Source organism: Belonocnema kinseyi, chromosome 7 (genome assembly GCF_010883055.1).
Source record: "Belonocnema kinseyi isolate 2016_QV_RU_SX_M_011 chromosome 7, B_treatae_v1, whole genome shotgun sequence".
NCBI classification, from domain to species: Eukaryota; Metazoa; Arthropoda; class Insecta; order Hymenoptera; family Cynipidae; genus Belonocnema; species Belonocnema kinseyi.
In genome coordinates, this window is record NC_046663.1 from 48,653,424 (window position 1) to 48,668,611 (window position 15,188).

Genomic DNA, 15,188 nt, shown 5'->3' on the forward strand with positions numbered 1-15,188 from the left:
TGTGGTAGAGTAGGCGTTCCGCTTACATAGCCCCTTTTACGGAGTAATTCAGCATGGTTTCGCAGACGTTGCTGCGAAAAGTGCGATAGCTCCGGGTGTTTTGATGACCTACGTTATCGACAGTTTCGATCAGCTGAAGTATTTAAATTCAATGAGTTGGCAACACTTCTCCCACGCTGCTTTCGAGGCGAAAGTTTCGCTCCCCCAACAATATTACGCGTGTGTAACAGTTACACACGCGTAATATTGTAACTAAGTTTAGCTCGTCGGTGTAAATCTGACCATTGTCTGGAGTCATACGTTGCAACAGAATTTAGTTTCATGTAGCTAAAACTATACAGTGTGCTTGACTATAATTTGGGCATACCACTTGCGCCCTCAGGAATACAATCCCTGTACTATTGTCCACATGCAGCCGTGAGTGGGTGCTCCTTTTACGTCCGCGTTCGAAATTATTATTAATTTCTTTTTAACCATTGGAGACTTTTTACATTCTCATCAAGAGAAGGTATTAGATTTGTGTAAAATTTGACCCCCCCTTGTTTTTGTAAAATATCCAAGTTTTGAGGCCCCCTGAATCGGAAAAACAGGTTTTTACGAATGAGTCTGTCTGTGGGTGTGGCTGTGTGCCTGTAGATTTTTAGTTTGTCAGCACGATGACTTTCTAAAGAATTGACAGATTGGATTGGCCTTTGGTATACTATTTTAGTGTCCGAAAATGAAGGTCAAGTTCGTTAGCCAACCATTTTTGGGCGAAAATTCAAAAAGTGAGCGTATTTTGAAAATTTTTGAGACCACTTTTTTTCAAAATTCAAATATTGCCTGTACGGATGTTCATAGTATTCAATCAGACGAAAAATTTTGCCTCCTGACTTTTTTCTATAAAACCAAAATTTATCAGAGTTATAACGTTTACAAAATTTCAAAAAACACTTGAAAATCAACCCTTTTAGCTAAATAACGCACGATAAAGAAAAAAGTCGAGATGAAAAAAATATAATTTTTAATGTTTTACAAGACTGTTTTAAGAACTTTTGGAATTTTTTCGAATAGTCGAAAATTAAAATTTTGATAGCATCAAAAAATAATGGAAAATCAAAAATTACATTTTGCGGTTAAACTGTGCAAAATAGGTTAAAAGATGGCTAGACAAAAGTTCTACATTTTAAAAAGATCTACAAATTTGATTTTCATCACTTTTTGATAGCACGCTTATTTTGTGTTTTGATTGTGAAAAACGATATTAACAATAAAAGAATCAGTCCGCTGCGTGGGCACATTCTCATCACAACTAATTTTTTTTAATTTTCTTATTCGTCTAATGTGTGGGTTTTCAAAAAATTTCCTTTTTTGAAAATGTTCTTAATGCTATTTTTCACGATTCGAACAAAAAACAGAATTAACGAAACATTCTTCATCACAAATTAATTAATTCATACATTCTCATCAAGAAAAGGTGTTAGATTTGTGTAAAATTTGACCCGCCCCTCCTCCATTTTTTGTCAAATGTCCACGTTTTGAGACCCCCTGAATCTGAAAAACAGGTTTTTACCAATGTGTCTGTCCTTCCGTAAACACGATAACTCTCGAAAAAACGAACGAATCAAATCCATCTTTGGCACAATTATTTAGGTTTTAAAAGAAAGGACGAGTTAGTGAACCAGCCATTTTTGATAAAAATTCAAAAAGTGAGCGCATTTTGAACATTCTTGAGACCACTTCTTTCTGAATTTGAAACTTCAATGTACAGATATTTACAGTATTGAAAAGAACAAACAATTTATCCTTATGGTTTTTTTCGATCAAAGAAAATTATCAGAGTTATAGCGTTCTCAAAATTTTTTTAATCGACCGAAAATCAAAATTTGAAGCCAAAAAACCTACGATATGAAAAAAGTCAAGAGAAGAAAGACATTTTTTTTAAGCCCTATAAGATTACCATAACAAATTTTTGGATTTTCTTTAAAAATTAAAAATTTAAATTGTGATTGCACAAAAAATAATGGAAAATAAAAAATTCCATTTTGTGAACTTTTTGTTTTATTCGTGAAAAAATTACGTTGAAAAAAAAAAATAAAAAAAATGTGGGAAAAACGAGGAAAGTTACGAGAAAAAAATTCAACAAAACCTGTTTACAAATGACTGTCGGAAATCGAGCGCGCAGCGCGAGTGTCACGATGAGAATGTTTTCCTCAAAGCCTACAGAGCTTTGAGAAACTCAATCTTTGACTATACTTAATTAAGTAGAGAATTCAGAATATAAAGACGCATATAAATACTGTCATCTAAAAGAGATCTTTTTGATAAAGTTTTTTTCAAGCATTCCAAACGCACAGAATAAATATCCGAGCGCGAAGCGTGAGGTAACTTATTATCGAGCGCGAAGAGCGAGATTCAACCGTCGCGCTCAAACTTGTGAGCGAAGCGAGCCGCCCGCCTAGCGCGCGATGAGAATGTGCCCGCAAAGCGGGCAGATTTTTTTCAATATAATTGAGCGTGTGGTTTGCATAACGTCCTTAGCGCTCGGACTCGCTCTCCCAGTACCCTGTGTGCGTTGCGTAAACGTGGAAAATTTTTCGAAAATTACCAACTTCTTAAATTCACTGCGCAAAAAATATAACTATAGACGGCTCGACGAATAGTACAACTTTTATCAAGAGATTTTTTAAATCAAATTTATAGTTTCTTCGCTATAAATTAAAAACCGGAAATTCTCATTGTACCGAAATAAATGACTTTTTAAACTAAACTCGCGAAAACTCGGCTTCTGTTCGATGAAATGATCTAGTTTTTTCTATAAATAGAAAAACCCCGTCTGGTGCTAATTATGTTTAAAAAGTAGATTTATTTTTTATATTTGCAACATAAAAATTGTTGCAAATCATTACTGTCAGGAATCGTTTCCTCAGACTTTGACGGACAAGTGTCTGCATGGAAGTTTCGCGGACAGAAAATTTCCAGTGGCAAAGTTGTTCCTTGGTGTTTAAGGACAACTTTGACTAAATATGAGCTAAATCATTATTTTTGTTTAAGAGATTTAAGCGATTTTTTATTGCCGCGCGTACACTGGGCTCGCGTCGACTGACACACAGTGACCGATTCTGGATTCAAGTGTTGATGACTTATGTGTAGTGTCAATTTTGATGCGATTTGAATCGCTCTTTTTTAAATACTTGTGAATACTTGTAGTTTTAAAAAACACAGCCAGTGACCTAAAAATGCCCGTGCTAATTTTGTTTAAATAATGAAAAAAGTAACAGACAAAATTTAAAGGTATTGTGTTTTCATTGCTGGTATACATTAATAAAGTCAAAATAAAAAGATAAAGTAAAGATAAAATAAGTCAAAATGGCAATACAAAAAATAGGGGTACTCTTTTTGTGACTTATTTTACAATTTCATTGTCATTTTGATACCATTTATAACCGGTTCTCAGTACGGGCATTTTCAGGTGAATGGCTATGATGATTTCCGGTGGTTTTTTAGTTTAGGCAGCGTTCTGACAAATCGAAACCTAATTCTGGCTGTGTTTTTTAAAACTACAAGTATTCAGAAATATTTTAAAAAAGAGCCGTTGAAATCGGATCAAAATTTTCACTACACATACGTTATCAACACTTGAATCCAGAATCGCCCACTGTGCGATGCCCTCGTACCGCCCAGAAATCGTATTTTTTAACCAATTTCAAAGTTCTTTTTCAGAAATGTTCAGTATTAAATTTTAAAGAGAATATTGGTTTGGGATTTTCAATTTTTTGTCACTAAGCAACAATATATAAACAAAGTGAAAAACACTTGCCATCACCTGGAAGTACTGAAATTCAAAATTTCTCTTCAAAATGAGCTATATAATATGAATAAAGTTATATTTTCAACATACCACCACAATAAGTCTGTTTTATATGGTCCTGAAGAAACTCTATTACTGAAAAAATGAGTTTTGCGATTTTGGGTGCTACTTACGATTTTTTTAGGTTTTTTCCATGCAAATATTTGCCAATATATGAAATACAACTTCATATTTATAATAAGATGCGTTAAAAATGGTTTAAACAATTTATCATTGTTTTCAGAAATTTTCTCTTAGGATTGTTATGGAAAGTTGCGGTTTCTTCCAAACCTTTCCACTTTTTGTCTAATTTTCAATTTGACTTAGGCGATACATAATTTATTGTTAAAAAAATAATTGTTTCAACAATTGATTATAATTGTTAATAATATTCAGTTTGATAATATTGAATTTCAATAATGCTAGAAAGTTACGGTTTTTTTAACTCTTACATTTTGCCCGCTTTTTACTAAGTAATTTAATAGTTAATGCAAGTTAAGAAACATTCTTATTCAGGGAATTTTTTATTGTTTATTACTATATTTTCATAGAGTAATGCTAGAAATATTATTTTTTCCTAAATATTTTGTTTTGCTTTGACTTTGTAGTTATACAAAAAAATAATAATAAAATCTCAAAAAGAATAATTTTTCAAAGAGTATTGTACTGTTTAAAATACATTTCTTTGCTTTTTTTCTTATTAATAACAAAATTATTTCAAACAAACAAGCTATCTTACTCAAGAGATAGAAACATATAATAGAATATAATATACTAGTATGTGGAAGGACTAGGTCTGTAAATGAATTGTGGAGGTTTTGTTTTAAATTATAATAAGTAGTTTTTTATAAAGCGTAATAAAAAAATTTGGTATTGCACATATTACATTATCAGCCCCACCCCCTTTCTGCTCCGGATAATGCCTGGGATCCATGTAGAAAATTTTACGCATATATTTCAAATATCCGTTTTATTTCAGAAAGAAATATACACAGAAAAGAAAGAGATTGTTTTAAATATGATTCTTTATCAGGTTAATTCATTGCTTTTTCATAACTGAAAAGGCAAAGGAAAATACAAGAGAAGATAGTTACAAAAAAAATAATATGTATAATCTTGAAACTTTTTTTGAATTTTTTCAAGGAAATTTATATAACCTTAAAATGAAATGAACAAATAAATCTAAAAAAGAAATGTTATTTAATTAAAAAGAGCAGAGGGAAGTTGAACATTTAAGAAGAAGCCAGCACATTTCTTCACTTACATAAGAGGAGACAGGTACAAACAATAATAAATTAATTATAGAACTATTTTTGTTTAATTTACATTGATTATTACCATACTATGTAAAAAGCGGATAAAAAGTTGAAAATTTCAGAAAAACCCGCAACTTTCTAGTATTATTCAGATAAGGTAACATTAGCAATAATATTGAGTTATTTACAAAGTTAATTTTTCAACATTAATTAATTATCCATCTCACTCTATTTGTAAATTGGACAAACAGTTGAAGATTTCAGATAAAACTGCAACTTTCTAGCATTATTGAAATTGAATATTATTAAAAATAATAATGAATTGTTAAAACAATTATTTTTGTTAACAGTAATTAAGTATCGCCAACGTTTAATTGACAATTGAACAAAAATTGGAAAATTTTGAAAAAACCCCTAACTTTCCATATCTATGCTAAGAGAAAATTTCTGAAAATAATGATAAATTGTTCAAACAATTTTCGCAAGCATCTAATTATGAGTATGAAGTAGTATTGTATATATAACCAACAATTTGCAATAAAAAAAAAACCAAAAAAAATTCTAATCAGCGCCCAAAAATCGCAAAACTCATTTGTTCAGTTATGGAGCTTTTTCAGGACCCTATAAAACAGACTTATGGTGGTGACATCTTGGAAATAATACTTTTTTCGTATTCTATAGCTCATTATGAACATAAATATTGAATTTAAATATAACTTTAAATACTTTCAGCTAAGTGTATGTCTTTTTCTGTATTTTTTCTTGAGATAAAAATTCACAAAGCTCAAATGGCCGATTTTTCATTTTATTTGTTTATATATTGTTGCTCTAAGAAAAAAAGTTGAAAATCCTAAAACAAAATTCTCTTAAAAATTGGATACTGAACATTTCTAAAAAAACTTTTAAATTGGTTAAAAAATGCGACCTGGAAAATACGCGCACGGAAATAAAAAATCGCTTACATCTCTTAAACGAAAAAACGATTTAGCTCCAATTTGCTCAAAGTTTTCCTTAAACATCAAGGGACAACTTTGCCACTGGAAATTGTCTCTCCGCGAATCTTCCCTGCAGACTTTTGTCTGTCAAAGTCTAAGGAAAATATTCCTGACAGTAATGATTTGCAATCATTTTTATGTTGCAAATATAAGAAAGCAATCTACTTTTAAAACATAATTGGCATCAGAAGGGGTTTTTATATTTGAAGAAAAAAAACAAGATCATTTCGTCGAACAGAAGCCGAGTTTTCACAAGTTTAGTTTAAAAAGTCATTGATTTCGGTACAATGAAATTTTCCGGTTTTTAATTTTTAGCAAAGAAACTATCAATTTGATTTAACAAATCTCTTCATAAAAGTTGTGCGGCTCGTCGAGTCGCATATAGTCATATTTTGTTCGTGGTGAATTTCTGAAGTTGTAATTTTCGGAAATTTTTCCGCTTTTCCGCAAAGCGCAGCGTACTTAGAGAGCGAGTCCGAGCGCTAAGGACGTTATAGATCAGAGTAACTGAACAATTTTTATTAGGCTGAGCGTAACTGAACTTTATGCGATAGATATATTTCTGATATGAGAAAAGAATTTTTTCCACGAAGTTATAACTGTTTGCAATTTGACGTTAATTAAAAAACACTATAGTTTTACAAATAACTGTATAGTTTCTGATCCTGTTTAAGGCCACAAGATTTTTTTTTCTTCAAATAATTGAATTTTAACTAATTTTAAAAGTTTGTACTGAAAATCCCTATCGCTATCTTTTGAAACCTTAAACCGTTTGTGAGAAAAAAATTGAACATTATATTTTGTGGGATAAAGTTCTGTTGGTCAAAAACCTAGTTTACCCCGCCTAAAATTGAAACGATTTTTTCTTCGTAAAAGGCCTTATTAAAAAAAATGTCAAAAGGTCAAAGTATCGGGTTTTTGATTAATTCCGATCTTTTCGTAAATTCGCCGACAAATTATAATTTATAAGTTTGATTTCTTGAAGTTAGATGCTTTATGTTATTTAAAAATTCATTTTTTACTAACGTTAGCAATTTTAGATGAAAACAGTAACAGTAAAATATTTTGCACAATTAATTTGCTATATCGAAAAAGATTTTTTGTTAGCTCAGTTTCAGGTACAACAAAGGCCACTCGTAATAATAATGATGAATTGCAGATTCATCATTACTTATTTATGTACTTAGAAAATATACAAAAATTGCCTCATTGTAGTATTTCTAAATAAAAATGTCTCCATTATATTGAAATGCATTAGATTTTTTTCCCTCTAAATTGCATGCGAATTGCTTTAAAAATATTGTTTAAATCCTCAAAGAAAAAAAAATGCGTTAAAAAAAGATATGCATATGTTCCGCAAGCCCCGCGAAGTTTAAAACGTCTTTCCCATAAGAAAAAAGAACGTTTTTTAATTTGATTTAGATTCGTCAACTTTGAGTGAATCTAATGGAAACTGAACATTTTTTTCAGAATTAGATATAGAATACAAATGAATAATTACTTTTTAAATATCACACCCATGAGGGTATTTTATAGGGTCACAAAAAATCCCATAAGTAATACATTTCCTTGATACTAAGATGCTTAGATCAATTGTTATAACAATTAATTATTTTTTAAAGTGATTTTCTGTTAGAATAGAGATAGAAAGTTGCGTTCTTTTCCTAATATTTCAACTTTTTCACATTTCCACTAAGATTTTCCACTTTCAGTCAAAATTGTTTTCCTTCAATAAATGCCCTTGTACACTTTCGAATACAAGGACCAAATAGTAGTCAAAATTTGACTACTATCCTTATAAAAAGCGATAGTTAATACCTTATTTTATTCTTCTTATTACAATTAATATTTGTATGTATACATAATTTTAAATTGAAGGCATTTGAAAAATATAACTATTTGAAATTTAGCAATAATTTTCTGTTAAAAACTTTGGTGTATTAGAAATGAATTATCTTCTAAGCATCGACAAACGAAAAGCTCTAATAATGTGTGGAAACCGTAAGGTTCTCCAAACACGTAAAAAAATCGGCATCCATAATGATGTTAATATTAAAATTGAAGGAATTTAAATGAGATTAAAATAAAATTTAAAATCCTAATTAACGTCCAATAGTCAAGGTTATGAGTAGAATTCCTGAAAGTACAATCAAGAATCCAACGACCAAATTTGGATAATCAGCACAAAATGTTCCGACTGAAATCTGAAAAAAATTCCCTTTCTTCCATAGAAAAGAAAAGAAAAAGAAACTTTTCCTTTCAGACACAAACAAAAAAGAGGAAAGAAAAATGATCATTTTTCATTCATTTTTCTTTCCTTTTTTTTTGTTTTTGTCGAAAGGGAAAAGTTTCATTTTCTTTCCTTTGCTAGGGAAGAAAGGGAATTCTTCTTTCAGATTTCAGTGCGAACATTTTGTGCTGGTTTTCCAAATATGGTTGTTGTATTCTTGATTTTACTTTCAAAAATTCGGCTCATCAATGTTAAATTTTCAAAAATATAAAATTTTTCTAAATTATTTAGATAGAGCATAAAAAACGTTTATCAAACCATTTAAAGTTAATTTTCATTTTCAGGACGTGGAGTTCTCTAATTCGAAATTGTTCAGTTTTAAAATATTTTATATTTAAAAATATTTATTTCTAAATCTTATAGTTGTTCAAATCAAACCATTGAAATTTTTTTGACGCGCAATGTGCTAACTGCTTTTTCAGAATTATTAGCTTACTACTCGGCATATTTGTCACTAAAATATTTTAAGTTTCGCATGCTTTGAAGTTAAATTTTGAAGATTGAAAGCTTTTAAACGAAAATGTGAAATTTGTCTAGCTTTTAATTTAAAAGAAATATTAGGGATTCTCGCTTTTAAATGTACTCATTTTTCAGACCTCAAATATATACTTATTTATTTTAAAGGCTGTTTCTTTAAAATTTTCACAATAATGAAAGTTGTTTTAAATCAGAGTCTACTTTTGAACGCCGCAGAAGGTGATGTAGCCTGTTTACATATTTCACAACACAACATTCGTACTGTGTCATTCATAGATTAGGGATTCTTACTGTTTGAATAGAGTTGCAAATTAATGCTCAGTTGAATTTTGCTAATTTTAATTCAGGAAGATGGCCAGGAAACATTTTTGCAACCTGGAAGAAACCTGGAAAATTAATAGGAATTTTTATTGTAGAGTTTTAGTGGTCATTCTGAACAAAAGATATACTGCTTTTAAGGATATAAAAGTTTTACTCACAATGAGAATCAGCTACTTAAGAAGCATTATTCTTTGGCCCACTCTACTACATGTAATATTACTAATTACTATTACCGAGTAATAAGAGGAAAATTAGTAATAATTTATATTTAGATGAGCAATATTGGGAGTGTATATTTGAAATAGCCCAAAGAAAAAATTATTGACGCAACGAAAAAATTTATTTAATTAAGTGCATTTACATTCTTATTAGACATTTGTACATAAACTGCCCCGTATCCATCCTATCTATCTCCTACCGTCTGCAGCTGGATTTTAATAAGAGGCGCTCGTATTTGCTTAGCTTTTAACCACGGGAATGAAAAACTGCAGAAAACCATTCCCGAGCGCAGCCTTTTACCAAAAATTATATTTCGTACCATTTATTAGACGTCACCCACTTTATCGGACGTTTGTTTATCGGCTGCAAAGGTCTAACATTCGATACGTCTCCCCCCTCCAACTTTATTTTCCTAAATCCATTCAGCTGAAAGAAAAAGTACGAATTAAAAATATCAGTAGCAAGTAAATTAATAAACTCATTTTCATATATATTAAAAAATATATATATTCTTACCAGGCCTTCGGAAATAGAGACACCAAGCACCGGTTCGAACCAAGTCACAGATTCCGAGCAAGGCGGATAATCTAAAGAGCCTTTGTAAAATAGAGATTGTGAACTCCCTTCTGAACCATCTCTATATGCAAAACTTGCTAAGGGAATTGGGTGTAACTCAGCTGTTGAATTTATGGATTGCACCTTATGTATATTTTTTTCTAGGTCCTTGAGCAAAAGAACACCCTCCAAAAACTGAAATTTCAAGAATGGATAAATAATATACGATTTTTCGAAAAGACAAATTCGACTTTTCTTTCTATTAGTTAATTTTTCTAGGACATGCATTTTCAATAAAATTTTAAAGGATTTAAAAAAATTTAGAATATTTTTGTAACATCTAATGAATCTTCAAGAGATTTAAAAAGATCAAATGTATATCCATAAGGTTTAAAGTATTCGAGGGTATCAATAAAACGAGTTTGAAAGACCTACAAGGCAATTCCATGGGATTTACAAGTTTAATGATTTTACGGAATTAGAAAAAAGTTTATGCGGTTTAAAACAACTTCTCGGAATTTCGGAAGATATGGAAAAGTTTTACAGGGCCAATAAGGTTTTCAGATTTTTTTAAAATTTCGACGGGATTTCATGGGTTAGCTTAGGATATCAAATATGTTAAAAGTTTCAGTTTTAGCAAGATACTACTTGCGTATTATTTCGTGAGAATAATAAGTAACCTATTGTTAAAAGAAAGTATCTCAAGTAATTAATTTGCACTTTCTACCTCCATATGCAATTTAAATGCAGCAAGACCGTCCTTCTGTGTTTCAGCTTTCTTAAATGATTTCAAGTCTTCTTTATAAAAATACACGTGCATGTTCATATACTGCCTATTGAACAAAAATGATTACATGAAATTGTATATCGAAAGTTTTGTGAATGTCAGCGAGCATTAAAATATCAAGAAAGCACTTTTGACTTACATATAGATGGATTTAAACTGAGGATCCACATTTATGACCTCCGTCCACTTTTTGTTCATGACGTTAAAATAAAAAAGATTATAATTATTATTATCTCCAGTGATGGCTTCATTAATTAATCACTAAATTTAAATTAGTAAAAGTTTTACTGCTTGATTGAGAAATCAGGTATTTGACTAAGAAAGGATTAATATTTTATCGTTTCACGAATAAAACAGTAAAAATCACAAATTTGTTATATCCGCGAAAGTTACTAAGTGAAAATATTTACTTATTCTTTGGTAATTTCGGTCTTTAAACAATTGCTGATCATTTATTATCGATTTTCGCAATGTGAAATCGAAATTCTGCGGAATTATTGTTTATAACCTTGAATAAGTAAGGTAAAATGCATAGGTGTGTAAATAGCTTAAATGTTTGCTCTTAGCTTACGTAAGTCTCACAATATGGCATTAAAATTGTGTCAATAAGGTTAGAAATGCTACAACAGAGAATTTTTCCAAATACACTTGTCAATTTTTGTTTCAAATCAAGTAGTGAAATTATGCTAGTACAATTAACGAAATTTTGATCATTTAAATGTAGAAAGTTGAAACTTTTTACGGAAGACTTACCTCTTTTGGGGCCCAACGGAAATCGATTTTTTCAAAAACGTAAGTCCCTTTAAGAGGTCCACCAGAAAGCTTTGGAGGTTTTCCAGCCCAAACACCTTTTAATTCCACTATATCATAAAAAATATAGAAGAATGTGTATAATATATAAATCAGAATTCAATTCAGGATGTTAAATAATTAATTTTTAATACCAGTGCGACCAGTATTCTTCATAATAATTTTCGTTGGTAATTTTTCAGAATCCGTAAATATAAGTTTATTCTCGATAGTTTGAGAATCACCAATCATCTTTTTTGCATCATCTGCCATGGGAGATTGAAGTTTCCCATTACATCCTGGATAATGTTTGCCCCAGTTTTTAGCATCTTTAAAAGTAAATGTGCCTGGAAGAAGCGAATTAAAATTATAAAGATTTTAAATACGAAGCTATTATCTAAATTTTTGCTTTTACTATTTGGATAATTTCAACAAAATTAACGACCATAAAATGTTTCAATTGAAATTTGAAAATTTATACTGCGTATCCACTGATATTTATATTTATATAAAATTATGAAATGTGCTTAAAAAGGTTTTAAAAATATCACTCACTTGTTCCTAAAATAGGACTAAAAAGAATAGTCGCTATCAAGTATTGCAGGTACATTTTGAAAGTCTTCTGATTCTAGAAGAATATAAAGAAAACAATATTACAACTTCTTATTTAGATATTAATGTTAATTTTTACTTTTTTCTTGGTTCTCTTGAAGATCCAGTGGCGTGATGAATAACTTGTAGTCTATAAATCGGATGCTAGTATCTTGAAGAGAAAATTTCCTCTTGAAAAACGACTATATATAGGCCACATTCGTTTTAAAAATTCGTTGCACTAAAAATGTATTGATAACATGAGTGGAGCTCATTAAATTCTTGATTATGAGAACACCATACCACCACCCTGCCCCCTCCTAAACTGAAGGAAAAACTTAAATTGTCTTTAACTTTCACATTCTGCATGAAAGACTCTTTTATCTTGTACATTTTTTATTTAAAAATAACTATTTTTAATGCTTAAATAATATCAAATTGAAAATTAAATGTTTAAAAAAATCAATCGATTAGATTGTCCTTTGGTACACTTGTTTAGTGTCCTAAACCAAAGGTCAAGTTCGTTACCCAGCCATTTCGGATAAAAATTCAAAAAGTGGGGACATTTTGAATATTTTTGAGACTACTTTTTCAAAATTCAAAAATTCTCTATACGGTTATTCATAGTATTTAGAAAGTCGAATAATTTCTTTTATGACTTTTTTCAAAAAATCAAAAAAATACTAGAGTTATAGCATTTAAAAAATTCCAAAAAACATACGAAAATGAACATTTCATGCCAAATAACGCACAATATGAAAATAGTCAAGAGAAGAAAAATGTTGTTTTTTGAATGCCCTACAAGATTATCACAACAACTTTTTTTACAGCATACAAAATAAATAAAAGTCCAAAAATTAAATTTTTCACCAAACTGTACAAAATAAGGTAAAAGATTACTACACAAAAATTGTGCATTCGAAAAAGGTCTATAAATTTGTTTTCAACCACTTTTTGATAGGATACGTAGTTTTGGCTTCAATAATCAAAAACGTCATTAACAGTAAAAAAAATGTGCCCGCTGCGTGGGCACATTCTTATCACAACTTTTGTCTTTTAACTTTATTTTCGTCTCGTGTGTTGTCTTTCAAAAAAGATAATTTCTTATGTTTTAAAGCTTATTAGAGAAGATATTAGATTTGTATAAAATTTAACCCCCCTTAGTTTTTGTCAAAAGGTCCACGTTTTAAGACTCCCTGAATCCGAAAAACAGGTTTTTACAAATAGTTCTACCTGTATGTCTATCTGTCTTTATGTCTGTCTCTCTGTTCATCAGCACGATAACTTTTGAAAAAATTAATCTATTAGATTGGATTTTGGTACACTCTTTTAGTGTTCGAAACTAAAGGTCAAGTTCGTTAGCCAGCCATTTTAGATAAAAATTCAAAAAGTGAGAGCCTGTGGAATATTTTTTTAAAGACCATTTTTTAAAAATTCAAGAATTCTCTGGATGGTCATTTATAGTATTTAAAAAGTCGAACAATTTATATAATGACTTTTTCATTAAATTAAAAATAACTAGATTTATAGCATTTACAAAATTCCAAAAAACACACGAAATTGGACCTTTTAAGCCAATTAGCGGACGATATGAAAAAATGTCAAAAGAAAAAACATTTGATTTCTAAATGCCCTGAAAGATTATTATGACAACTTTTTGAATTTTCTTGATAAATCAAAAATTAAATTTTGACAGCATGAAAAATGAATGAAAAAACGGTAAGGCTGTTTAGTAGACCATATGTGTAAAGTTTAAATAATAAAGAAAACATTGGAAATAAGAAAATTCAGTTTATAGAAAAACGACAAAAGTTGCAATAAAACGTTTGACAACAAAATTTGCTTAAAAAGAATGCGCATTTTTTTTAACGGGGCAATACAACTTCATCTGTTTTAATACCAATCCAAGTTACGAATTAGAATGATATAAATTTATGGGAATGATATAAAATTTCAGGGATAAAGAAGGTAAATGCATTATTGAGCGCGAAGCGCGAGAATTAACATTCGCGCGCCTTTGGCGCGCTTAACGTTGCGAGCGCAGCGCGCGATGAAACTTGAAAGAAACTTGATCTAACTTAACTTGATTAACTTAGGTAAACCTAAAATTAAACTAAACTATGTCTCTCTCGGTTCCAGTTCTACTTACCCCCCTCTCCCAACCCTCCCTTATTAACTGAAGTTTTTGGTGGGACTGACGTTAGAATTACAATCTCCACCATATGACGATTTGATACTTAACTGTGACATGATTTCGACTCATAAAATAAACTTATTGCATAAAGATGTTAGTTTGGGCGTATAATCCAAACAATGAATAATACAAACTACAAAATAGCCTCGGAAAGGACTGGAACTTTTAATGACAAAAGGCCTGCACACGGAAAATCTAAAGGTCATGTTTCAGGCGACGAATGGAGACTGGGTGTTTGGAATGCTAGGGGAGTAAATGATCTCAAGGTAAAAGAATTGCGTGAAACTATGGCCGTGAAGAAACTAGATATTTTATGCGTCCCCGAAACGAAGAAAAAGGGATGCGAAACTAAAGACATAAAAAACGGCGTGTTGAAAGGTGGATTTGAAATATGGTCAGGAGTAGACTGTGAATCACATGGTAAACAAGGAGCAGATCTCATTTTGAATGAAAGAGCAAAGCAGCATCTAGGAGACCATGGCTTCGTGTCTCCCAGACTGCTGTGGGCTAGACTGAAAGTAGGAATCAGAAGACCATTTATTATAGCATGCTATGCGCCAGTTGATAGTGATCCTAGAGAAGTAAAAGACGCCTTCTGGGACACTTTAAATGACACAATAAACATCTGCGAACATGGGGAAAGAATAATTCTACTAGGAGACATGAACGGTTGGGTGGGCATCCAAAATTAGGATACGGAAATAGTATTAGGTAATTTTGGAGATCCAAGAACAAACTATAACGGAGATAAATTAGTTGGTCTATGCTTAGAAAGGGGTCTGATTATTACAAATACTTGGTTTAGGCATAAAGTGATCCACATGTACACCTGGTCTAAAGGAAATAGCCGCAGTATAATTGACTTTGTTGTTGCGGATGAAAGAC

At 30.7% G+C, this 15,188-nt stretch overlaps 2 protein-coding genes across 2 annotated transcripts in view; one reads left to right on the forward strand and one right to left on the reverse strand.

The window, feature by feature from the left end:
* The window catches only part of LOC117177087 (locomotion-related protein Hikaru genki), a 530,094-nt gene that overhangs the window by 51,898 nt on the left and 463,008 nt on the right, over positions 1–15,188 (forward strand). The gene's annotated exons all lie outside the window — the stretch shown is intronic.
* LOC117177091 (carbonic anhydrase 1-like) lies at positions 9,633–12,268 on the reverse strand. The gene is made up of 8 exons (XM_033367579.1): positions 12,210–12,268; positions 12,074–12,146; positions 11,674–11,865; positions 11,483–11,589; positions 10,869–10,915; positions 10,670–10,775; positions 9,904–10,137; positions 9,633–9,813 (listed from the first exon to the last, which is right to left on the reverse strand). The coding sequence occupies exons 2-8, from the start codon at positions 12,126–12,128 to the stop codon at positions 9,694–9,696; spliced, it is 861 nt and encodes a 286-aa protein (XP_033223470.1). The 5' UTR covers positions 12,129–12,146; positions 12,210–12,268; the 3' UTR covers positions 9,633–9,693.